The sequence below is a fragment of the Phyllostomus hastatus genome, unplaced genomic scaffold (genome assembly GCF_019186645.2).
Source record: "Phyllostomus hastatus isolate PE091 unplaced genomic scaffold, TTU_PhHast_1.1 phas_contig_196, whole genome shotgun sequence".
Lineage (NCBI taxonomy): Eukaryota > Metazoa > Chordata > Mammalia > Chiroptera > Phyllostomidae > Phyllostomus > Phyllostomus hastatus.
This window is the reverse complement of record NW_025333709.1, coordinates 7,631,572-7,656,282: the sequence shown is the minus strand read 5'-3', so window position 1 is coordinate 7,656,282 and position 24,711 is coordinate 7,631,572. Positions and strand designations below refer to the sequence as shown.

The following is a 24,711-nucleotide window of genomic DNA, read 5'->3' as shown; positions in this document are numbered from 1 at the left end:
AGCCCTTTGGAGGAGGCGCTGAGCCACGGTGCCATGACCGTCTCCTCCCGCGAGATGCCGAGAGTTCAGGCTTCATGAACAGCACGCTTTGGAGAAGGTTCCCCCCCGAGTTTGCATAGTGCCATCTTGGACCACGCCGCCACCCACCCAGAAGTCCCCAGGAGACACAGAGTCACACCGTGAGAACAGTTAAGCTTGTCTCGGCTGCCGCAGAGAGATTTCAGGATCAGGGCTTTTATTTTTTTAAGATTTTATTTATTTTCAGAGAGGGAAGGGAGGGAGAAAGAGAGAGAGAGAGAGAGAAACATCAATGTGCAGTTGCTGGGGGCTGTGGCCTGCAACCCAGGCATGTACCCTGACTGGGAATCGAACCTGCGAGCCTTTGGTTTGCAGCCCGCGCTCAATCCACTGAGCTACGCCAGCCAGGGCTAGGATCAGGACTTTTAACCGACACGTGTGTTCCTAGTACATCCCTGTCCAGAGGCCTTGTGCGAGGGTCGGGCCAGGCGGCACCTCGCACCCCAGGGGGCTGGTCCCAGGACCTGCTGGTGTGATCACCGACCCTTCCCAGAAAGCTAGAGCTCATCTGCTCCCGGAAAGGTCGGACGAACGGCGACAAGAACGGTTTGACCGCCGGGAGTGCTGTTGCTTTTCGCGTGTGGGAAACACGGATGCGCTTTCACCAGTCTCTCAGTTCGCACGAGCCCCACAAAACGTTACCAAGAATGCCGTCTGGAGGCAGGTGTTCAAAAAATCAGTCCTGGAGAAGTCGTGTGTTCCCGAATGCCATTTCTTACACGGAGGAATGATTGTATTATCTGAAATTATTATTTTTCTGAAATTACTTAACAGAAGCTTTTAGAGTTTAGGTAAATCCCATTTCTAGTGCTTTCCAAAAACGAGACATATGGGCAAGTATTTAACCTCTGTGAGCCTCAAGGTCACTGTTATTAAGTGGGAATTAAGACTACCTACCTCAGTGGAATAAATGAGTTAACCCTGGTAAGAGGGCCTGGCCCAGGGTAGGCACACAGTACATTTGAATCCTCCGACCCTTTATTTTTGTTTTTAAATAAGTAGAAGAAAACTCTGGCTTGATTTCAGCACCATGTCATCACAGTCCACGCTCATAGCTTGCTGTTTGGTTAAGTAATTGCTTTTCGATGGCCTTGGCTACATCTGCTTGGTACAGAGCCTTGTCATGTTTTAAATGCATACATAACCTGGGAAAAAGTAAAAGTGGTTCGAGTTTTTCAGTTTGGTCCCCGCCCCCCAAAAAAAAACTTTCTGTTTCCTCTAGGTTCAGAAATACATAACGGAGGTATTTTTGTTTTCAGGGATCAAAAGTACCTTGAATTCCATTGGTTCACACATCGAAAATGTAAAGGAGCAGATTTCTATTCAGAATAAGCTGACAGGTTTCTCGGATCAGATCGATGACGTCGAAACGTACGTCCACCGCACATTACCCGTGCTGGAGGAGTACAATTCATACAGGTGGGTGCCTCCTCCGAGCTGGGGAGCGAGGGCAGCCTTGCTGTGGAACGGGGTACAAACTGGACTTGCCAACTAGGATAATCTTACGAGAGCAGGTGTGTACAAAGAGGCCAGGGCCTGGCGGATTCACCCTGGTTTACACTCACCTAGGAGAGTGGAAGTGTTCACTGTGTCAGGGCAGATACCAAAGTTGAAACCAAATGGTATTCCCAGTGCCGGGCTGGCCCCAGGCGCAGTTATCACGACATTATCGACGGCATTCTTGGTGCTGTGATTTACATTTCTGTGACTGCTCTGTAACTGCCCGTTTGTACCTCATTCCTTCACCGGGGGACCACTCTGTATAAAGCACGTGATCGCCTAACCACTGTGTCGTACATCTGAAACTAACAGAGGATGATATTGAACATCAACGGTAATTGAAAGAGAAAGAGTCACAGATCGTAAAAGCTTAGAAATAAATATATATCCCAGAAACAAAACGCAATTGACTAAAATTGAAACCATAGGAAGAACATCAGTGTAGTCGCAGCACAGGGATGATGTGCAAATTCATGAAGCACTTCATACCTTTATTTAATTTGCAGGCTCGAAGTTCTCGAGACAAATTTTTAATAATTGGCAATTTTGATGTTGTGAGTGGCTTCTAGACTCTTAGTTATAATTATCTAAAGCACGTACCAGGATTTTAAAACTTAAAAGTAATTAAGAAGAACAAGGGCACTGGGGTGAGACTCTTTGCATCCCTGGGTGATACAATAAACACGGAGAGGCTGGTGCTCAGAGCAGGAACGTCCCTGAACCCAGTCGGTTGTCCAGAGAGCTCAGGTAAGCCGCTCAGGTTTGGCCCGGGAGCAGGTGTCCGTGGTGGGTTCGGCCCTGGGCGGTGCCAGGGAGGACCTGGGGACTGGAGGTATCTGGAGGGCCAGGTGAGATGTTAGGATGTGCTCTCCTGCCTGAAAGGCTCAGCCCCGTGACCAGCCCCCGGCACTGTTCTCACTGCCCAAACCCGCGCACGCTCCAGACACGCTCCTTCCTCTTCAGGCCGTTGGTCATGCAAGAGCGCAGGATAAATCGTGACGGCCATCATTAGCCCTTAGGGGACAGTTCCAGTGTGCCCACCCAGCACCGCACGCGTGACATCGCCTATAAAATGCACACACCCCCTCCCCCACCCTGGGTTGTGTCCTGTTTATAGCCCGGTTTCATAGGAAACTGAGGCTCAGGGGCGTGACACAACTCCCGTAAAGCAGCAATAACATGGCAGAGGGGGTTTCAACCCCCACTTGACTGGTCTCTTGTCATTGCCCTGTGAGCAGCAGGCCACGTCCCTCCCCTGGGGCTCGGCCACCCCAGCGGGTATCAGGACAGACATAAGACAGACCCTTGCTCAATGAGCTGGCAATCCCATTAGCGTTCCACAGATGGAAAGAATGGTACCATTCTCTGTCGCCATGTCAGCTTCCCCTGCCCAGAGTCTCTCGGCTCATTTTTAGAAGAAATGTGCCTGGGCGGATGAGGCAAGCATTAACGGTAAAAGATTTCTGAGGCCAGGCTCCAGGCTTATTGAATTACGCGTCCCCAGGATCTGGAACAAAACGCCACAGAATGGATGCAGATGGCTATTATAATTATCAAGATTGCTCTTAATTGAATGAAAAGCTTTAGGGGCGGGCTGTTGTCTTGGGAGTAAATTCTTTATTTTTTTGGTGTTGTAAAGGTTGGGAAACAGTCTTACCTTCAGCTGCCGGAAAACCTTATTGTACGTTCCAGGAATGCCGGGAAGACCTCATTGAGGATCCATTATCCTGAAATGTCACATGGGACCATTACAAAATTGAGATTTGCATTCTGCAAGCATGTGATTTAGGATGCTTGTAAAATTTTAAAATATTCAATGCACTCACCACGTAGAGAATTTGTGGTTCCATAAAGAACTCAATGCCCCCAGATATTCTTGCAACCACCAAATACTTTAGAGAAAGACCAGGGGGGAAAAGCCCAGTATTTCTTCATGTGTGGGCTAACCGTGATCCATTTGCATCTCGTCACCATTCTAATAGGTGGCCACAGCGTTAGGGGCCTGGAAAGGATGGAGACGTCAGGGCTGATGTTACCAGTCGCCCTGGAGGAGTAGAGCAGACCCTGCTTAGGAGCGCCACAGCAGTGAGGCAAAGGAGGAAATGATCCCATGGAGTGAGAACACTTCGAAACCAAGATAAAAATTAAGACCTTTTTTTATTGGGTTGGAAGACCTAGTGGTAGGAAAGCATCTTTTCATGTCACCCTCTGAGGGACTGAACAGGGGAATCTGACATTTGATCGCCAAGGATTACCCAGCGGCCCCCACCCTGGTGTGACGGCTTTGCATTGCCGTGATGTCCCCCCTTTCCCGTGTAGTAACGCTCTGTGCTTCTCTCACCAGGTGGCTGGGCGGCTTGGTAGCCTGCAGTGTGCTGACTCTCATTGTGACTTTTTATTACCTGGGCTTATTGTGCGGCTTGTGTGGCTATGACCGGAATGCCACCCCCACCAGGCGAGGCTGCGTCTCAAACACGGGGGGCATCTTCCTCATGGTGTGAGTGTTTGCTCTTCCTTGCCGTGTGGAGGGCTGGGAACTCAGGGAGGGCAGCAGGTGGCCCGGGTGTTGCACAGATCTGGGGGCCTCTCGGCTGAGCACTCGGTTCCAGTGGTGTGTACATGTGATCATACGTTGGTCGTTGTGAGAAATTTCATCAAGTAAAAAAGTAAAAGGAAATGTCTAAGTTAGTTGTACTTTGATAGACAAGCTTAAACACACTGTTTATCTACAGTGGGGTCCTCTTTAAAGCAGCTATCATGGAAATTATTTCAAAGTTTGCTCTCTTTATTCCCATTGTTTTTTCTCTGCATTCATATCCATCCATCCATCCACCCGTCCATCCATCCGTGCATCCATGCATCATCCACCAATCCATCCATCCATGCATCCATCCATCCATCCATCCAGTCATGCATCTGTCTATCCATCCACTGATCCATCCATCTATCCACCAATCCAACCAACCATCCATCCATCCACCGATCCATTCATCCAAACATCCATCCATCCACACACCAGATACTTGTTAAAGACTGGCCTGGTATCAGACACTGTTCCATATGGCCATCTAACTTGTTTCCTTTGAAACTCTAGAAACTTGACTTCGAACAGAAGTTGCCTGTCCATCCCATCCTTCATGCTCCCCAAGAATGTTCTTCTCCAGAGAGAAATTGGGTTGTGTGTCTTCTGCGCTTAAAGCCCTTCAGTAGCTCCCCTGCCCTGGATCCACCAGCCACCACCCTCTACACCCCCACTGTCTCTCGAGCAGCCATTCACCACACTCTGTGCCCCCTCTGGGTACAGAGCCACCGGGGCCCCTTTCGGACCCTCAAAGGCACGCTTCCTGCCTCAGAACCCCCCCCCCCACCCCGCTCACTGTGTCCTCTGCAGAAAGCCCCAGTTCACTCACCTGACTCGGAGCCCATGTCCGAACCGTGGTGCTGGCTGCGGGTGGGCCCGTGACTAAGCCACAAGGGTTGCCTAAATACGCCTGCGCCTAGGACTGCAAGGCCACCGTGCTTACCACTTTCTGTCCTCGCTCCTGGGCAGGCTGACCCGTTCAGCCCGCAAACAGCTGAAGATTCAGGTCCCTTTCCTCCACTGAACAGGCGGAGTCAGTGACGACGGGTAGGTAATACTGAATATTGAATAATTCCTTGTAGAATTCTTAACCTTATTTCTCTTTTTTTGCAGAGGGGTTGGAATCAGTTTCCTCTTTTGTTGGATATTGATGATCATTGTGGTTCTTTCTTTTGTCATTGGTGGAAATGTGGAAAAACTGGTCTGTGAACCTTACCAAAGCAAGAAGTTATTCCAGGTAAATGCGGTTTCCTTGACCATGATGGGAGGCTCGAGCCAAAACATTCACTTCTCCTTATCTCGTGGGTTTCTTCAAGAGCAGTGCAAACAGATGAGGGGTTCCGTTTTTATTCGATAAGTTGAGATTCCCACTGTTATGTGTCAAGCAAAAAAAAAATACACTGGTATATTTCTGGTAAGTGAAACCAGTGCCAGGAATTCAGGCCTGTGTATCCATGGGGCTGGTAATATTTGGGGAGAAAAAGAGATTTCCGTAGCGGTCATTGTCAAATGTGGCTGGAAATATTGGAAGATAAATTGTCGGGTTCCTCCCACGCTCCAGGAAGTTTCTGATATTCGAAGAGTTTCCCAGATGACAGTTGCCCACACAGATGGTTTGAGGCCATGCGTTGGAAGCGGAAGGGGTGATAAATTCTACGCCTCCTGGCAGACAGATTGTCCCCGGCAGGCAGTCCGCTGAGTCCGTTAGAAACTGAAGTCCAGCCTCCCTCTAAACGCTCTCCCTCGGAGACCAGCTACCGCACACTCGGGGGACCGTTCCACGTTTAGCTTCCGTGGTGAAGAAGGAAGTTTCCGTTTACGTGCTTGCTCCCAACTTCGGCTTCTCGATGTTTTCCTCCAGATTCTGATTTTTTAAATATATTTCTGTTTCCCTGTCTTACTGTATATATTTTCCACCTCCGATCTGTTGTACAGTCAGGCGAACGGCTATTAAAGTAACCAGCTGTTGCCGTGGTATTTTCATTACTCGGTTGGTTGAGGAAAATTAAATCGAGAGCATCAATTTCTTCACTTGGTCTCTCTTTTTTTAAGATTTTATTTATTTATTTTAAGAGAGGGGAAGGGAGGGAGAAAGAGAGAGAAAGTAACATCAATGTGTGGTTGCTTCTGATGTGGCCCCCACTGGGGACCTGGCCTGCAACCCAGGCATGTGCCGTGACTGGGAATCGAACCTGCGATGCTTTGGTTCGAAGCCCACGCTCAATCCACTGAGCTATGCCAGCCAGGGCTCTTCACTTGGCCTCTTGATAAAAAATAGTAATAATACATCAAGCCAGACTATATTATCTTCCATCCTGTGTTAAATCATTTAAAAATAATTCTTAATAAGTAGGTAATATTTTGAAACCGTTTGTACTCCTCAAGCCAGCATACAGCCATGCACGATGTAGCCCATTCTAAATGCACGTGGCGTGAAGTCAGAGAATGTGCGAACGCTCATTCACTTTGTCCAGAGAGGACAGTGAGGAGCTGCGTCCATCGCGTCACGGCTTCCCACTAGCTGCTGTGCCCCCCCGTGGTCTGTTCTCTCGTGTCTAATGTATGCGTTTCACTAAAATGTCGTGTTCTCCAAAGAAAGTAATTTCACTAATTCCTCTTGATGCTACCTAGTGGTGGTTTGATTTATTCTAATCACAATATTAGTTTCTACTTTTAAGTTGAAAATCAGTGAGGAAAATCATGATGTGGAAATCCTAAAAATGTACTTAACAGAATATTCATTTTATTATGTGTGTGTGTGTATTAGTGTAAAACTGTACTTTTTTAAAAAATGCTTTAACCTTTGTTCTAGATTTTGGATACACCATATTTAATAAATGAGGAATGGAAGTATTATCTCTCTGGCATGGTACTTAACAAACCGGATATTAATCTCACTTTTGAACAAGTTTACAGGTATAAACAATTGCACTGTGTATTTTTTTGCTAGTTCAAATGCTATTTTCCCCAGAATGAGAATTTTACTTTCCAGGTGTCTTTAACCTCAATGATAAGACTTTCCAGTTTCCCAAATTAAGCTGTTCTCTAGTCTTGGCAAAAAAAAAATAGTAGAAAAAAGACCAAGATGATGATTCTTCCCTTGAACACCTTCTAGACCAGCGGTCCCCAACCTTTTGGGCACAGGAACTGGTTTTGTGGAAGATGATTTTTCTGTGGACCAGGGTGGGAGGGGAAGGTTACGGAGTGAATTACGTTCAAGCTCACTTCCTGCTGTGCAGCCTGGACCCTATCCTGACGGGTCCGGACTGGTATCAGTCCGCAGCCTGGAGGTTGGGGACCCCTTTTCTAGATCCTGGAATGGTGGTGTCTTAAGGTCCCTCTGTCCAGCAATCCGGGACACACTGGTGAAGGTGGCCCTAAGATACACAACAGGATTCTGTGAAAACTCTTTGTTCACAGGAGCCCAAGTAAACGCCACGTAACAAGAATTCAGTGGGTGGGTCCGAACCACAGACGTGCCCGTGGCCATGCAGCTCAAGGGTCGGCTGTGCCTTGGGACTGTCCGGGCTCCAGTCCTGGATCTGCCACTGGGGGCTCTGTGACCCTGGGCAGTTCAACTTCTGTCCGTACGACAGGACTCCAATGCCAGTGGCCCTCCTCTAGCAGACACCGCAGACGACAGCAGGCGTGGCCACCCTGCCTGCACCTCGCCCTCATGGCAGACACCCCGAATCCACTGTGGTCTTCCACTCAGCCCAGAGACTTCTCACGACCCTTCCCAACAGCATGCTCTTGGCAGACCTTGTCAATCCACCGGAGTTCCCGTGCACAGCTAAGCCCTCCCTAGGCTTAGAGAGGACGAGGCCAGCTCCTTTGTGGTTCAGGCTCCTGCAGAACTGTCCAGTCTGCCTTCTGCCTGTTGGTGCATCAGGCTCTCTGCTCCGACACACCCGCCTGCTCGGGGCTCCCTGGAGAGGAGCTCTGCATGTCCTAGGGACCTCCGAGGGTCAGAGGGCACTGGCTGCAGGGCTTGGGGGACATGCCCCCGAGGAGGAGCTGTTTGGGCGACAGAGACACGCATCAGATGAGGCTGGCCTTTCTTAGCTCAGAGGAGGGGGTTTTCCCATCTTAAGGAAGCACAGGGAGGTGCGGCCAAGTTATGTCTCCCGCCAAAGTATCCCGACCGTGTGGATGTTGGTGGCCCCTCAGTGTCTTCCTCCTGCCATTGGAGTACGTGTGCAGGCGTGGGTTCAGTGAGTGAGGCGCAGCCCGGGAGTTATGGAGGGAGACGGTCTGGAGGACTTTGCATAGAACCTTCCGATGAAGCCCAGGACGTGCCTCGTATGTAACATACCTCTTTCTAGCCACTGTGGTTCAGGGGTTTTTCTGAAATGAGAATTGACAGCTGCCCAGTGCGTAATTGTGTTATCCCCCGCGGCACTGGAAGGAACCCAAGGAGACAGATAGAAGGACATATGTACTGATCCTTCCAAACCTGTTCTCACAATGAGAATTTTGTAATGTGGGGGGCAAAGTCAGGAACAGTGGGCGCTGGGGGGGTTCATGTGGCCACGGGTGACCGCCTGCTGTGTCGACACCCTGAAGCCCCTCTGTTCGCAGGTTAAACAGTTAACGCTTCTCTTTGACATTCGCAGTGGACAGAGGTGGCCACCGCTGCCTCCCTGGGTCACGTTCCTCTGTTTATCCCCGCAGCGACTGCAAAGACAATAAAGGCATTTACACCGCGCTGAAGCTGGAGAACATCTACAACATCAGTGACTATCTCGACACCCAACTGGTGAGTGACTGGAACCAACCAGGAAATTCATGTAGCTCTTCACTCAATCCAGTTGTCTCTGTTGCTTCAAATTCACGTGAGAGTCACATCAAATCAACCGTCTTAAAGTGACATTTCACCCATTCACAAGGTCATGCCACCCTCCCTTCCATCTACTTCCAAAACACTTATACCCCACCCCCACCCAACCACTCGTCTTGCTCGAGGCACCGGTTTCTCCAGTAGGTGACACAGGTCCCGAGGGCACCTCGCAGGGAAACGGCGTATCTCCCCGAGTGTCCGTGTTCCTAGAGGAGCAAGCCCCGCTTGTGTCCCAGGGGTACTGGCTCTCCAAGACGGGCCACCGTCTTCTGCCAGGGCCCTGACGAGGGAAGAGGTCACCGACCACTGGGGCCCACCCCACCCACCGTCATTCCTTACGAATCGTGGCTCCGGCCCCAGCACCCCGGGGTGGGCTCTCCTGAGCTCTGCTGGCCCTTGGCACGAGACGGCATGGCACCGGGGATGGGATGAACAGCACAGCATGGCCCCTCCGACCAGAAGGAGCAGGGGTTTGAGCTGCCCAGGCAGCCCAGGCCTAGGACACACTGGGGTCCCGCTGACCCTCTCAGCTACGCCAGAAAGACTCTGAGGAGCCTTCTCTCCTCTGGACTTCCCCCAAGGAAGCAGACGCCAAGGGGTGCCCGGGACGAGGTCGTTCCCCAAACCCCACAGCAGGTCCCCTGAGACCTCACGAAAGGCGTCGCGGCGGCTGAAGAAGCTTCAAACGTGAAGCGTCTGTTCGAAGCGGCACACAGACTTGGCGCCGACCACCCTCCCTAGATACGCCTTGCGATGTGCATAAGCACATAATTTTGTAACCAGGCTCAAAATACATGCCCCTCCCCCACATACACACACGCGTCCATCATGCCGTGCGGCATTTCTCAACGCCCCGTGATGAGTAAGGCTGGAAGGGCCCAGGACACTCGGGCGCTACACCCGCCGAAAACTACCGACTGGCTCTCAGGGCAACCCCAAGTGATCCGCCATGGCTCGTAAACCCAGGCCCCCCGACCGCCTGAGTCCAGGGCGTGCTGTGCCCTGTCCCGGGATGCAGCCTGCCCGGCCCCCTTTCAGTCTGTTTGTCAAGACCCCCTCGGAAGGTCCTCCCTGCCCCTGTCCCTGGTGTCCTGGTGCGGTTCCTGGGCCTCTTCCCTCCGAGGTCTTCCAGGATAAAGATGCAACATTAGTTTGCTGTGCACCCCGCCGCCTCCTCACACCGTGCTTGTCACAGGGCACAGGGAAGGGGCGGGCAGGGGCGGGAGGGGGGAGAGGGGTCGGCAGGCAACGCCAGTCGAGTGGGTGTGTGTTGTCTTTCGTCCTGTATAATGTTCTTGCTCTTTGGTGACTCTGTTGGAGAAGCGTAGACTGACTTCTGACCTTTGTTTTCATCACGAAGTTTACCCAGAACGTAAGCCGCGATTTTGAAAACATGGAGGTGAATATCGACAACATCGTCCTGTTGGATGCGGCGGGGAAGAAAAACCTCCAGGATTTCAGCTCTTCCGGGGTGGACAGAATAGATTACGGCGCCTACTTGGCAGAGGTATGGCCCGCTTGTTGACGCCGGGTCTTTTGGGGGGAAATTAGAGCCCAAGTGTGTTTCTTTTTCGTTTTTATTTATTATTTTTATTGAGAGGACATTCACAGAACACAAAATCAACTATTTTTGAGTGAGCAATTCACTAGCATCTCATACGATCGCAGTGGTGGTATAGGACCACCACCTCTATCCGGTTCCGAAGCGTCTTCATCACCCCCAAAACAAAGCCCTGTTCCCATTAGGCTGTTGCTCCCCATCCCCACCCCAGCCCCGGGCAACCACCAGTCTGTGTTCTGTTTCTGTGAGTTTGCCAACTCTGGATATTTTGTGTGAATGGCCTCGTGCAGTATGTGACCTTTATCCCTTTCCTGTAACCCAAGGTTTTTGAGATTCATCTACGTTCTAGCACGTGTCCATCAGCACTTCATTTCTTCGTAGGTTTGAATACTATGATTTTATGTTTATAAGTAAGAATGCAGCCCTGGTGGGTGGGGCTCGGTGGACTGAGTGCCGGCCTGTGAACCAGAAGGTCACCGGTCTGACTCCCAGTCAGGGCACACGCCTGGGTGGCCGGCCAGGTCCCCGGATGGGGGCGTGTGAGAGGCAACCCATAGATGTTTCCCTCATCGATGTTTCTCCCCCTCTGATTCTCCCTGTCCTTCCCTCTCTCTAAAAACAAATCCATAAAATCTTTCCAAAAAAAAAAAAAAAACCAGAAAGCAGACGTCGCCTGTGTAAGAGCTTCCCGCCTTGCTTTGTAGGCCCGCGTCCCCTCTGCTGCCTGTGGAGGCGCCGTTAAGGGTTAAAAATCCCATGTCCGTGACACGGTGTTCTCTCATCTCCTTTCTCAGACAGCTAAGACACCCACGAAAGTGAATCTTTTAACATTCGCACACGGCCTGGAAGAAAAAGCCAACCAGTTGGTGAGTTCGGGAGTCGGGCTGAGTTCTGTAACTGCTGGAGCTGTCCCATGTCAGTGCGACCCGGAGGGGGCTGCTGCAAAGGCCCCTCACCCCCCAAGCAGCCCCGTGTTGACAGCCCCTCTCCAGGTCCCGCCAGCAGCCCCTGCCGCGGGGCCCAACAGTCTGCGGGCCTGGGGAGGTGCCCCGGGCCGTGTCTGCCTGCCTGCACGCAGCTCTTCCCGAGCCCTGTGCTAGGTGCCGGCGCCGCTCTCACCCCGTCAACCCCTCTGCCAGCCACGCACACACGTTTTCCTTGCAGCACAGGGATGGGGACCGAGGGCGCGGGAGGGAGAGCCCAAGCGCCCCTTTGCATCACCTGTAGGAAGTGAATGCGGGAAGGCAGAGACACCCTCCGAGCTCTGTAAGCTTTTCCCTTCATCGGCTGCTCTGCTGGCTGGTGACTACATGGCTGCAACCAGTCCCTTCCGAGAAGCAGCAGAGCGTGGTGACGGGGAAGCTGGGCTCTGGAGGAAGACCCAGGTTTAAATCCTGACTCAGCCGCTGCCTAACCGTAGGACCCTGGGCAGGGCGTTTCCCGGCTCTGTGCCCCAGTTTCCTCGCCTGGAAGATGGGCAGTAGGATTGTTACACATTCATATACAAAACTCGATGGAAGTGTGGGTTCAAGAAAAATTGCTCAGTCGAGCCTTGGTTTTCTCCCTGTGAAACGAGACGTTGCTACTGTGCGGTGACTTTATAGCCGCTGTGCCTGGGAGCGGGGAGAGGGAACGCAGCCAGTGGCACTCAGAAAGGACGGGGGTGTCGGTGGGTCGTTGCAGACAGCTCCCGGTTCTGCGATTTGGTGTCTGGGCAGGGCCCGTCCCGCGGCCCCCAGGCTCACAGCTGTCGGTCGTGGCACCCGGAGGGCTGGGGGTCAGAGAGAGTGCTTCAGGGACTGGAACACTGGCATTGATCTCTGTTTGTTTCACTCTCTTTGTAGCCCCAAGGAAGCTTGAAGCGGTCCCTGGCAAGTAACGCCCAGACGATCAGAATGATTTACCACGGCCAAGTCGTGCCTCTGGAATCGCCCATGGTAACGGTCAACCTCTGGCATTTCGCTGTGCCCCTTGCGGCCCTGAGTGTGACTCGTTCCACCTGGGTGGCCTTCGTTTAGCCTAGTGACACAGTATGTGCGTCCCACACGGGCAAACCCGACGGGCCTCAGGCTGAGAAATTGAGCTGTTTTAAAAAACAGATGATAATATCCGGGCTTTAAAGAAGACACAGTTCCAATTTCACCCCCTTCTTTCCGCTCACCTTCCTGTCCCCCTCCACCCGAGGGGGAGCACTTGGAGGAAACCGGAGGCTGCCTCGTATTAACATGTTGTGCTCTGACTCCCACCACTTTCACCAGCACTTGGCTGCACGCTGAGGTTTCTTTCTGTTCTGGACGGACGTATTCTCACATTCTTTTGCTCCAAACCCTGCCAGGAAACAGGGGAGGGCAGGGGTGGGTCCTTTCCGCCTCCACCAGCCCTGTTTGCTGTCCCGATCAGTGTCTCCTCTGTCCTCTCCTCCGTCCTCCTGCCTGGCGTTCCTGTCTCGGTCTCCTCACCGCTTCTGGCTTTTTCCCCTGAGTGCTGGAAAGGCAGCTTGTAGCAGAGAAAGAACAGGGCCTCTGGCCTCAGGCAGATCTGAGTTCAAATCCTGCCTCTGCCTCTTCAAACTCACGCAGCTTCCAGTGTCCTCGCCTAGAAGTGGCGGGACCGGCTCCTGCGTCAGTGGAGATGAAGGATTTCACCTGCCGGAGGGACTCTGTGAAAAGGGGGAATTATCTGTACGCTTATGAGGGGCCTTGTTTGCAGCTGTCCGGGGGAAGGCTGTGGAAACAGGGTTACGGAGTCAGCGTGCTCAGGTTGGGAGAACCATATTAGCTCGCTTGACCTCAACTTCAGAAGCTTCCAGAACTAGTTTTCACCACCTCTGTCTTTTTTTTTCTTCTTCTTCTAACTTTTTGATTCATGTATGTATTTACAAAGTCCTTCTACTGAATTTTCTTCATTTTTGTGCTGTGCTGTGCCACAGTTTTCTGCTATACTTGCTTATGCCTTGCACAAATTTGTTAACCTCTTAAGCCGGTTTTTGCATGTCCCTTCAATGCCTGCCTTCAAGTGGCCACAGGAGTCCCTGTCCTTTTCAGGACGGGAGCAACCTGTCCACAAACAGGCAAGTTGTTCTGTATGCGACCTACAGTGTGAACCCAGGGGTCCGCAAACAGCGGCCCTGAAAACGACGGCCCGTGGGCTCAGTCTGGCCTGCTTCCTGTTTCTGCCAATAAAGTTTTATTGGAGCACCGCCATGCTCACGTAGTACAGGCGATCTGTGGCTCCTTTGGCTACAAGCGCAAAGTGGTGTGGCTGGGGCAGGGCATGACTCACAGAGCCTAAAACCTCTACTCTCGGGTCCTACACTGGTGAAGTTGGCCCATCTCTGGTCGGAACCATGCGCGTTACGCCTCTCTGGTTGGGCGGCTTTATTTTTAAGCAATGTCCGTCACTTTGGGCAACCCGGACGACACCAGACACACGGTGTGCTGCCCCGCGAGGCTCTCGGTTACACGTCCTCGTTTCCCCGTTCTCCCGCGCCACAGGCCTGTGAGATGCGCCTTGGGACAGGAGTCCGTTGTTCCTTCCAGAACAACGCCACTGCAGAGCCCAGTTGGACCTGACAGCCGACGTGGGGCCGGGGGCACACAAGGGGCGGGATCTTGCTGCTTCCCGTAGTGAGTTGGAAAATGTCATCTGTGTTTATTTACCAGAAAACTCTTCACCAAAGCATCCAGGACCTTCAACACCAAAGCAGTGGATTGGGGGTAAGAATTCCTTTTCTTCTTCTGTCACGGGGTCTTATTATGGAAGTGCACACGGACTTTCAGAGATGTTGGTTTTGCAGGTACTTTACATTTTTAAAAAATCTCCATGATCCACCCATTTTAAATGCCAAACTGGGTTTTCCTACTGTCTTTCTGTAAGTAGTTCTGTCCACGCAGACGACCTCTCGGCGCGTGGTTAGGGACACTGGGGAAAGCCGTGCTTTGACATGTAGGATGCGAACAAAGAGGATGCACTGGTCACTCTTACGGAGAGCACGCTGCCTAACAAACAGCCCCCAAGGCTCAGAGGCTCTGACCACCGACTTTCATTCTCACCCTCGGGTGGACTGCAGGCTTCTCCACACTCTGTCCCACCCAGAGGCCCAGCCTGGGGAGCAGTTTCTGTGGGGGCCACCTTGTGTCTTCCTAGGCGGAGACAGGAATTCAGGGGATGAATGGGAACACAGGTTGCCCTTTAAGCCGCCTCTTAGAACCAGCATATGGCCACCTCCTCTATGACCCATTGGCCAAAGCACGTCCCCTGACCAAGCCCATCACCCTCAGGGTGGGGAAGTGTCTGCACCCCTGGGCGGCCATGCCAGGGAAGGTGCCAATGATCGTGAACAGCTGACACCATGCACCACAGGGGCTCCTCGGGCGGGAAACATTCCCACAAGGGAAACTGACTCCCGGGCTGTGTTGTATCCAGCTTGTACCCACGCCGACACTAGGCAGCCCAGGAAATATTTCCTACTGCAGGAAATTGGCGGTCCGTGGGAGTCGCTGGAGGTCAGTCCCACAAAAGAAAACTACATGTCCTTTCCCGAGCTTTCCTCAGAGCTCCCCGGTCCCCCCTTCATCACGGGGATTGTTGCCACCCTTGACTGGGTGCTCCCCCCCCCACCCCAGTAAACCGTGAACTCCTCGGGTCGCAGTGGGTGCTCTCCCGGGCAGCACCGAGCCCACCTGTCTGTTGGTGTTCCGAGGTCCTGACTCAGGTCCTCTGAAGACTGTTAGGTTCACTCTGCTCCAGGACCGTCCCTGCACCTTTAGTCACAGTTGCCACTCCACCAGTGTGTGTCCCATGCCAAGGGGACCTGGAGACAGACAGGACTTAAGACTGGCCGCAGGTCCTGTGCCACCCCAGCACATCTCGACATTCAGGGCGACAGCGTGCTGCGGTGCATTGCCCTCCATGATGGGCAAGTGGGGGCAGATGTCAGCCCTCACCCACCGGCCAGGCTGTGCACCCTGAGGTCTCTGGGCACCTCTTCTAATTTGCACCAAGCTGCCACGTGGGTCGGCCTTGTCCTCATCTGTGTGACAGGGCAAAGAGTATGGACTTTAGGGTAGGAAAAAAAAATAGGTACAAATTCCAGGTCTTATGCTTCCCAGCTTGGTGACGTTGGGCGGGGTCAGCTCCCTCACCTGTGAAGGGGGCATAATAGTGCCTTCCTTTCCACCCTGTGAGTATTCAGTGATGTGTTTCAGGTAAAGGACCTGGCCCGGTATCTGGAACAAGGAGCTGCTTGCTGTGTGCTCCTCTCCTCCTTCCTGCCCTCAGAGGGCTGGGCTGGGTCTGCCGTCTCCTTGACTAGCAAGCTCCGTGGTGCAGGATGGAGTTACCAGCCCTCACACCCATGCACAGTGAAACCCTTTTCTCAGTCGGTAGATAGCATGGCAACTGTCGCTGTGTTTTTCAGGTGAAAGTGCACAATATCATTTCCTCTTTGGATGCTGCTCAGAATTTTATCGCAAACAGCCTTTCCTCTGTTATTGTTCAAGTAAGTTGTTTTTTTTTTATCAGCGTGCCAATAAGTAGGCCTGTGCCCGTTAACTACATGACTCAGGAGAGCAGGGTATAGTCATTCTAACGGTTTCCAACTCTTTGATTTCTTTCCAGGAAACTAAGAAGTATGGGAATATGATCATTGGATATTTTGAATATTATCTGCAGTGGGTCAAGATCTCTGTAAGTAGTTTATCTTTTATGAACACAGGGGAGTCGTGTTAGGATAGTAATTTTGTAGGATAAAATCAGAAAGAGCTAAAATCAGAAATAAATAAAATTAAATTCCTAGTAATTTGATAGGAGATAAGTAAAAGGACCCTGGATGTGGGGACCGTAACTGGAACCTCCCTGAGACTCAGAACAAGTGTTGTCCATACTGGGTGGTGCTTCCCAGGTTGGAGGGCACGCCCCCCCCATGGTCTCCCCCAGCTCCCCGTGCTCACCTTCGTCACAGAGATGTTTGCCACACTTGACTGTGTCTCCCCCAGTTAACCTTGACTTCCTTAAGTTAGAGTCCACTTGAAGTTTGGTTTATATACACCCTGGCTAGCACTGAGCCTGCTGCGTTGTTGGTTACTCAGCCGGGTGTGGTTTAAACAACTGAAATTCGTTCTCTCACAGCTCTGGAGACTGGAGATCCAAGGTCAAGGTGTCGGCAGGGCTGGTTTCCTCTGAGGCCTCTCTCCCTGGCTTGTGGACACCTGTCTTCTTTCTGTGTCTTCACGTGGCCTTTCCTCTGTACATGTCTGTCCACATTTTATGAGGACACCAGTCACATTGGGCTAGGGCCCACCCTAGTGACCTCATTTGAACAGACTTGCCTCTTCGAAGACCGTATCTCCAAACATGGTCTTCAACTGGGGGTTGAGACTTTAACACGTGAACGTTTGGGAGACACAGTTCAGTCCGTCTATCAGGAAAGTTGAGGAGCAGTTTCCAGTGGTTTTAAGGCAGCATCTTGCAGCCAGCACTCGACTTTTGTGGAATTATGGTGCCTTGGAAAGTGCCTTTTGTCATCTTGGGCTCTGGGCCAGCCGCCCTCGAGGCTTACTCCATGGTGGCGGGGGTGGGGGCAGGGCTGAGGCGTGATGCTTGCGGCCAAGTGACTTGGGTAGGTGCTGCTGACGAACATGGGCTTCGAGAAGTCGAGTGACTCAGGAACATTTGGGCTACCCCTGCGCAGCCCTGGGCTTCTCGAATCTTGTTCCTGGCCCTTCACCATGTGAGCCCAAACTGCCCGCCGTCTTCTCCTTGGTTCCCACCCAGCCCCCTATTCCAGCCACGCTCACCTGCTCGAATCCCTGGGACTTTCATCCTCCATGCAGTTCCCTCTATATGGCACGCTCCCCTGGCCAGTCCCAGCCTCCGGCCCCCACTCGCATGCGTTGGGTGGCCCCTGCACTTGGTCCTCCTTCCCGAGCCAGCTTCCTGGTGTCTGTGCTGACGCCTCCTCCCACCCCCAGAGGCTGAAGGCCCCTGGGTCCCCTCAGAGCTAGCAGGAGGAGGACACACACGGCTGAGTAGTGGCAGAGGAAATGCATCATCATCATCGCCACCGTGGCCACTGTACGTGTTCTCCACTAGACCAAGGGACCACACTGGGCAGATTTATACCTGGAATACGATGCAAACACTCTGGGTCCGAAGCAGATATGGTTTGGTTATACTCAAGCCACGCCATGGGAATAGTGGGTGGCCACTGGAACAAAACGGACTTGGCAAGGAAGAGGAGACGCAGAAAAACGTAGAGAATACAACCTCGCCCCCACTTCCTGTAAAGCAAACAGCGAAGGAGCCTATAAAGACCGTGTAACATAGTTTGAACTTGGAGACGCATAAGGTTATTAACGCGAGTTGCCTTGTAAGGTACAGGTGAGCCAACCCATAAGGACAAAGAGAGAAGACACAGCACACTGTCTGTGTCCCAGAATTTTTTGAGTGAGTGAGTGTAGCTCTCTTAAGTCAGTGGGACTGGAGCATCTGTCTGGGATCCATTAAACTTGTTTATTCTCACCTCATTAATGAGTACCTTGTTTTCTGTCTTCAAAAAGAGGGCCAGTGGGTAGTTCTGTTTTCGTAAATAAAACTTTATTGGCACACAGCCACGCCCATTTCTGTTATATTATCTGTGGCTGCTTTTGCCCTGGCAGAGTCGGGTAGTTGGGACAAAAATTTATCGTCTCCCCTGCAAAGCCTGAAATACCGGTACTTGCTCTGACCCTTCACACAACAACTTCGCTGGCGCCTGTTCTGACACGTACACTGATCAGTGAACTAACTTTCCATTTCCTCCCACGTCTTTGTCAGACCACAGAGGGAGCGGTGACAAATTCGGACTGACGTAAGTTTCTGGACAGGTGTGCTTCCTAATTCTCTCAGGAGTCCATGATGATGGGTCCTGTTGTTCCAGATGACAAGGGGGGAAATGGGAAACTGAGGCTCAGAGAGAATCAGGAGGGTCTTGCTTCCAGGCACATACTTTCGTACATCGTAGAACTCACCCGTAGAAACCAGCTGCGGCTCCATATCTCGGAGGGCAGAGAGATCCTTCTCGTGCAAACCGGCTGAAGGGACACGGCCTGTCTGGTGCTCACGGGTTCTTGTGGCTCAGGCTTTGCCTCCGTCTCTCTCCCCCTTAGATCGTGGAGGAAGTTGCAGCCTGCAAGCCCGTGGCCACTGCTTTGGATTCTGCTGTCAATGTGTTTCTGTGCGGTTACATCATCGATCCCATGGTGAGTATTTCATCTTTCAGAAGCTAAGGATAGACGGTAAACTCATCATTTTTTATTACCTCCCCCCCACCAAGATTGTACTATGCTTTATAATATAAAATAGTTTTCTGCTTGGGTCTGTTATGTTTAGACCTGAAATCTAATATGTAAATGAACGTGTTCCGATACCTAATTCACTAGACAAGTCAAAGACCTAGCTGTGGGTGTTTGCTCTTTACTGGAATTATATTTACATAAGTCAGAGGACCCTCATAAAGAAAACTGTTTGTCCAGAATAATTGGACAGGAATAAATGAATAGTCATTGGTGTACAGATGGCCAATATTCAAGTGTTACACACTTGAATAGTGCCTACACACACACACACACACACACAAACCCATAGCTACAGCGAACTTAATTTCCTTTGTGATTTAAAAGCCCGTTGAGATGTCACTATTAGAATGGTCAGTTCTAATTGGCCAAGTTTATTCCTCAGCTCTCTATTCACTCTGCAGCAGACACTGACTGTCTCCACACGCCAGTCCTCTCCTGCCGCGCTGGCTTCCAGTCGCTATGGAGATAAAGATCAGGGTCCTTACCAGAATGCTCTGGGCTCTGCATGACTGCATTCCTGCCCACCTCGGCCACATCTGCACTATTTAATCACCTTTCTCACTGTGCTCTAGGCATACTTGTTTTTTGGGGGGGGGTTTGAGGGGGTTATTTCTTTATATACGTCTCAAGCTCCTTACCTCAGGGCCTTTGCACACGCCAGGTCCTCTGCCTGGACGGGGGACTGGACACACCCTCTTTATCTCTCGCTCTCATTCCCTTCCACACCCACCCCCCACCCGGCTAACTCTTCTAGGTCTTGTCGTACAGTGGTTGAGGACAGACTCCGAATTCAGTTGTCACCTCTACATTCTCTGAACTCTGTGACTTTGAACAACTATTAAACCTTTCTGAGCTTTATCACCTCAATGGGGTCGTTGTGATGGTTTAGTGAGCGAGTACATGTAAAGCCCTTGACACCATTTCTGGTTCACGACACACTCAAAAACCATTCGCTACTATTAGCTGTTGTCTCAGCGCAGGGCTGGGCTCAGACATCTCTCTCGTTTCCAGGAGGCCTCTCTGGTCTTCCTTTGCTACACTCCCACAGACCTCCCGGCTTTCCCTTCAGAGACGTTGCTGCCGTTTGAAGTGTGCGTCTGTGTGGTTCCTTAAGAATTGCCCCCACGGCACGCAAACCGGCCTCTACACTCCACGGCCACAGGGTCTATGGGTGCTCCGTTCTGCATATTGCTGGCACAGGCCATGAAATGAATGAAGGACATTGCACGTGAAGGATAACCAGACAGCTGTCTGTCACAGGGCATCCACATTGCTGTGTTCCTCCATCTCCCTGTCCCATGTCTACATGTCCCTTTGTCTGTGGGGTGGACTTTTGTATGTGGATGGAAATGATCCTGACTTTCCCAATATGCTGACCCTGATCCTTGACCTCCTGGCTGCCCCCCTCCTCCTTCAGTTCCCTCCCCGGCCTGTCCTGCTGCTTGCAGCCCCTGCTGATGGCCCTGTGTGAAGCCCTCCGGTGGGGTGGGGTCGGGAGGGTCCTTGGTTAGCCTGGTCGATTCTGAATTGCTCTTGCTGCATCCCCCACCCGCCCAGGACAGCCAGTCAGATGGCCTAACCACCAGAGGCCAGATGCCTGCTCTCAGATAACAGGAGAACCCCGGAGGCGGGGGCTGGAGGGAGGGCTGGCCGCTGCTCGCAGAGTGCAGGCTGCAGCTGTTTGCAGCAGGCGGTTTCAATACTGAGGGAGCGCTCTGGGCACCAACTTCCCCAGGAAAACACTCTCCGCGGGGCCGATTCACACGGTTCCTCCTGGTTGTTCCCAGAAGGGCGGAGGCAGCTTCCAGTAAAAGCAAACAGTTATCAAAATAACTTTAAAACCTCTCCAAACAGGTCAAAATCATAGAAATCTGCCAATAAAAAAAGTAGGGGGAGGGGGAAGGAGGACACATTTACCGGAGATTCTGGGCCAACACGGGCCACTGCCATCCAGCACTGCCCACGACCAGGAGCAGAGCAGAAACCCAGGGGCCGAGCTGGGAGGTTGTGCTTTAAGCCGGGCTGCCTTTCGCCTCCCGGTGGGGTGGGCGAGGCTGCCCTCTGGGTACTTAGAGCGCTGGCCTGAGGCATGGGACAAACACTTGCACCTCTCCTGGGACCTGGCGGGGTGCAGGTGTACAAAGCAGGACGAGGGTAAGACCCGAGCTCACGGTGCAGGGTGCCCACGGGGCCATGCTGGTTGTGCACAGCGGTGTCCGCTCTGACTGGTGCGTAAGCCTAAATACTGTTGGCCGTTACCCCCGCAAAAGTCAGCGGTGTGGCCGTGGCAAACTGAGGACAGATGTCCCCCTTAAGGGAAGAGCCACCACTCAGCTACCGCCGATGCTGCCTCAGGGGACGAAGAGCTCAGGGTTGCGAGGTCAAGCTTCAGACTTCTCAAGAAAAGACATACATCCAGATTTCTATGTGAAATCTGACTTGGACATATTGGCAACTTAAAAAAAAATACTTTAACGTTGCTTTTTAAACAAAACAGGATTGAACGCAGCCTGAGCGCTACCTTAGAGATGGGTGGGTGGAACTGAACACCAGAGGCTTGTTGAGAGCCCGGTGCGCCCTAAGCATGGCCGCCCGCAGTTCACACGCAGAACGAAGTCAGAAGGGGTTCACCAGTCACCGAGACACCAATCAGCCCCCCGCAGGGATCCGGGCGGGCTCGGGCCGCTGGCTGGCGTCCCTCTGCTCGCTGGTTCACGGCTGTGCGGTTGGAGGGTCCTGGAAGCAAACCCTGGCTTCCCCACTTGTTGCCGCTTCCGACCGTCACTCGTTTATGAAATGAATACAATGGGATCCCTTCAGGGTTTTTAAAAAGAGCTGATGAATTATAATAATGTGTAGCGCTCCACCTGGTGGCTGCCTCACGATCAAGTTCACCAGTGGTTTCAGTGAGCAAAACTAGAACTCCTTTAAAAAAAAAAAAATCGCGAAATGGAGTGATGTTCCCCAAGCAGCCGAAGTTTCCCGTTTCCCATATTCATGCGTGGAATCCTCCCGATTCCCTCTCTCTCTCCCTAGAATTTGTTCTGGTTCGGCATGGGAAAAGCCACCCTATTTTTGCTCCCAGCCCTCATTTTCGCTGTGAAGCTGGCCAAGTACTACCGGCGCATGGATTCGGAGGACGTGTACGACGAGTAAGTACACGTACACGCGGCTGGCTCTGCAGATCCTGGGGTCCTTGTCGGTGGTGCTGCCCCCGGAGACCTCGTTAAAGAGGAGCTCTGCTGCAGTGACGTGATTGCTTTTTTTTTTTTTTTAATTAGCGGGTCACCTCTGTTCAGATGCGTCCTTTGTACCAATTTTCTTAAGCTTGTCTTAACCATTTTTTTCCCCCTCTTGCTTGACTTTCTCAGTTTCTTTAACTGGCCTCCTTGTTTCTCGTTTGCAGTTCCTCTGTCCCGGGGACTTGGCACTTGAACTTGTAGCTGTCTGGGCTAGTCTGTCCTTTGACCCCGTAGTCTGCCCTTCTGTCTGTGTGCGGTGAACTCCCACGCTCCATTTCTACGTCACTCACCTTCTTCTCGACACGCGTCTCTTCCGACCTGGTTCCGTCAGCATCGCGTTAGACTACAAAGGTGGGGGGTGCGGCTGTTGAGCTGTGATCACAATTAAAAAAATAACTGACTCTGTTTTTTTTTTCTTTTTTGATATTTTATAGTGTTGAAACTATACCCATGAAAAAGTAAGCCTTTTCTTTTTTCAACCATGTTTATAGATTGGGGCTGGGATGGGGGGGGGCTGCTCTTTATTATTATTCAATGGACTTTTTAAACTAAATCAATAACATCTTAAAATTATGTAACTACATTAGGTATGTCCAGATAAAAATAAATGCTGATGCCTCTTAAAAATAAGGATGGCACATGGTGCTGAAAACATAAATACTTGATTAATGAAATTGTACCTGTTAAACGTATTAATATATAAACTGGTCGTTTTGATGTTTGATTTCTAAAGGGAGCGCTTTGCCTTCTTTGTAGATTTAACAAGTTGCCACGTGAGCATTTATATTGTCTTTGTAACCCACGATGTCCGTGTCCATCTCGGAGCTGACACGGTGTTTTCGGTGTATTTATTTCTGTTACAGTATGCAAACGGGTAACATTGGTTTTCATAGACATCAAACCACTCAGAATCTATGAACAAAGCTGTTAACCAGATCCAACTGCACGGGTTGTCGGTCTGCCGCGTCTGCAAATTTTGGAAGAGAAACTAACCGGCCCCCCGAGGAGTTTGCGGATGGATACATGACCCGGCATGAAACGCGCACTCGGGGCCCGAGAGGGAAAGGCGTGCGCGCCACCCGCCGTCCGCCTTTAGGAGTCTGGCTTCAGTCCCCCGAGCCGTCTGCGAGAGTCGGAATGTGGAACACATTCGTTCGTGTTCCGTGTAGCCCTTGCAGCCAGACGTGCATTTCGCCACATTCGGTGGCTTGGGAAGTCAGACTGGTAGTTGGAGGAAGTTCGGCGCGTAGCAGACATGCGCGTGAACAATAAAATAATGACTTCAGAAATGTGACTCCGATCTTCTTATTGAAAACTATGTCTATACTAGAGTTACCATGTAAGGCACTGTATCATTTTCTTGGTGCCTGTAACAAAGGGCACAGACCGAGTGGCTTAAAGCAGCAGAAACACATTCTCTCGCAGTCGTGGAGACTGGAGGCCTGAGACCGACCTGTCGTGAGAGTTGATCTGTCCCCGAGGGCCTGCAGGCCAGTCCGTTCCCTGCCGCCCCCCAGGTTCTGCCCGCTGCTGGCAGTCCCTGGGGCTCCTCAGGGGTGGGCTCACCACTCCGGGTACTGCCTCTGTCTTCACACTGGTTCCCGAGGAAGGCTCTATGCGGCGCACTGGCCCCCTCGTGTACTCCTCACCAAACCCCTGTGAGGTCAGCAGTTCTATCCCAAATTATAAACCAGGTGGCCTGAAACTGACAGAGCCGAGTGACCTACCATCACATGGCTCGTCAGTGTTGAGGCCAGAGAGGGCTCGGTCCCCCGGCCCTACAGCACCTGGCTCCCAGCACGTGGGCGCCAGAGGCTAGGGTGGGTCTGGCACAGACCCTTTCCCAACAGTTCAAACTGAACCACCTCAGAGGTGCCCGTGCTTTCCAATGGTGAAATGGGACACAAATCAGCACCGCTCAAAGGGTGGCCCGAGGGCCCAGAGCAACCGGATTATCGGGGAGAGTTCCAGAAATGCTAAATCTCAGGCTCCAACCCAGACGTACTGAGGGAGAGGCCCAGGAATGTGCATTCTAACAAGCTTTCCGGATGAGTCCAAAACAGAAAACCCGGCCAAGCAATATTGCAAGTCGCCCTATGGGATAGGTCTCGATCCATTTAGAAAATAGCTTTTATCCAAGACATGTGGTTATGCCCCATCGGAAACTGCAGGTGGTTGGCAAAGCAATGCATGCCCACACAGCCTCTCTCGGAGGACGGGGGAGGCAGAGCTGGCCTGCAGACGGTGCTCACAGTGGAGTGTCAGAGCTAGCCACCAGCCCCGGAGCCCGCCATCAGTCTGAAATGTCTGTCTTCACGCCTGTCTTCCTTCCCCAGGGAGGGGCTCCTGCCTGCCCGTGTGCCCTTCCTGATCTGCTGCTACCATCCCCGGGGGCCGATCGGTGATTTTTACCGCTTCTCTGTTCTCTTCTCAATGAGCATTTAGTTCAGTGCTCTCTCCCAGCAAGCTCGTGAAAGCTTGTGCACGCAGTTCATGCCTTAAGTTCCTTTGATTCCCCACCACGCTCTAGAGGAAGAATGGATGGATATTAGACTCGGAAGACTTCAGTTCAA

At 51.9% G+C, this 24,711-nt stretch overlaps 1 protein-coding gene across 3 annotated transcripts in view; it reads left to right on the top strand.

Moving 5' to 3' along the window:
- Nucleotides 1-23,427, top strand: part of PROM1 (prominin 1) — a 90,934-nt gene extending 67,507 nt beyond the window's left edge. For 2 of the 3 annotated variants that reach the window (XM_045834316.1, XM_045834318.1), the window contains 15 exons: nucleotides 1,338-1,497; nucleotides 3,923-4,075; nucleotides 5,273-5,396; nucleotides 6,972-7,075; nucleotides 8,834-8,918; nucleotides 10,360-10,506; nucleotides 11,355-11,426; nucleotides 12,405-12,497; nucleotides 14,223-14,276; nucleotides 15,980-16,060; nucleotides 16,180-16,248; nucleotides 18,708-18,800; nucleotides 21,933-22,048; nucleotides 22,573-22,596; nucleotides 23,002-23,427. In XM_045834316.1, the coding sequence (XP_045690272.1) occupies nucleotides 1,338-1,497; nucleotides 3,923-4,075; nucleotides 5,273-5,396; nucleotides 6,972-7,075; nucleotides 8,834-8,918; nucleotides 10,360-10,506; nucleotides 11,355-11,426; nucleotides 12,405-12,497; nucleotides 14,223-14,276; nucleotides 15,980-16,060; nucleotides 16,180-16,248; nucleotides 18,708-18,800; nucleotides 21,933-22,048; nucleotides 22,573-22,596; nucleotides 23,002-23,056 (1,430 nt within the window). In that variant the 3' untranslated portion in view covers nucleotides 23,057-23,427. Of the gene's footprint in view, nucleotides 1-1,337; nucleotides 1,498-3,922; nucleotides 4,076-5,272; nucleotides 5,397-6,971; nucleotides 7,076-8,833; nucleotides 8,919-10,359; nucleotides 10,507-11,354; nucleotides 11,427-12,404; nucleotides 12,498-14,222; nucleotides 14,277-15,979; nucleotides 16,061-16,179; nucleotides 16,249-18,707; nucleotides 18,801-21,932; nucleotides 22,049-22,302; nucleotides 22,547-22,572; nucleotides 22,597-23,001 lie in introns of those variants that run through there. The other variant, XM_045834317.1, reaches the window with a different exon arrangement.
- Nucleotides 23,428-24,711: the final 1,284 nt, after the last annotated feature.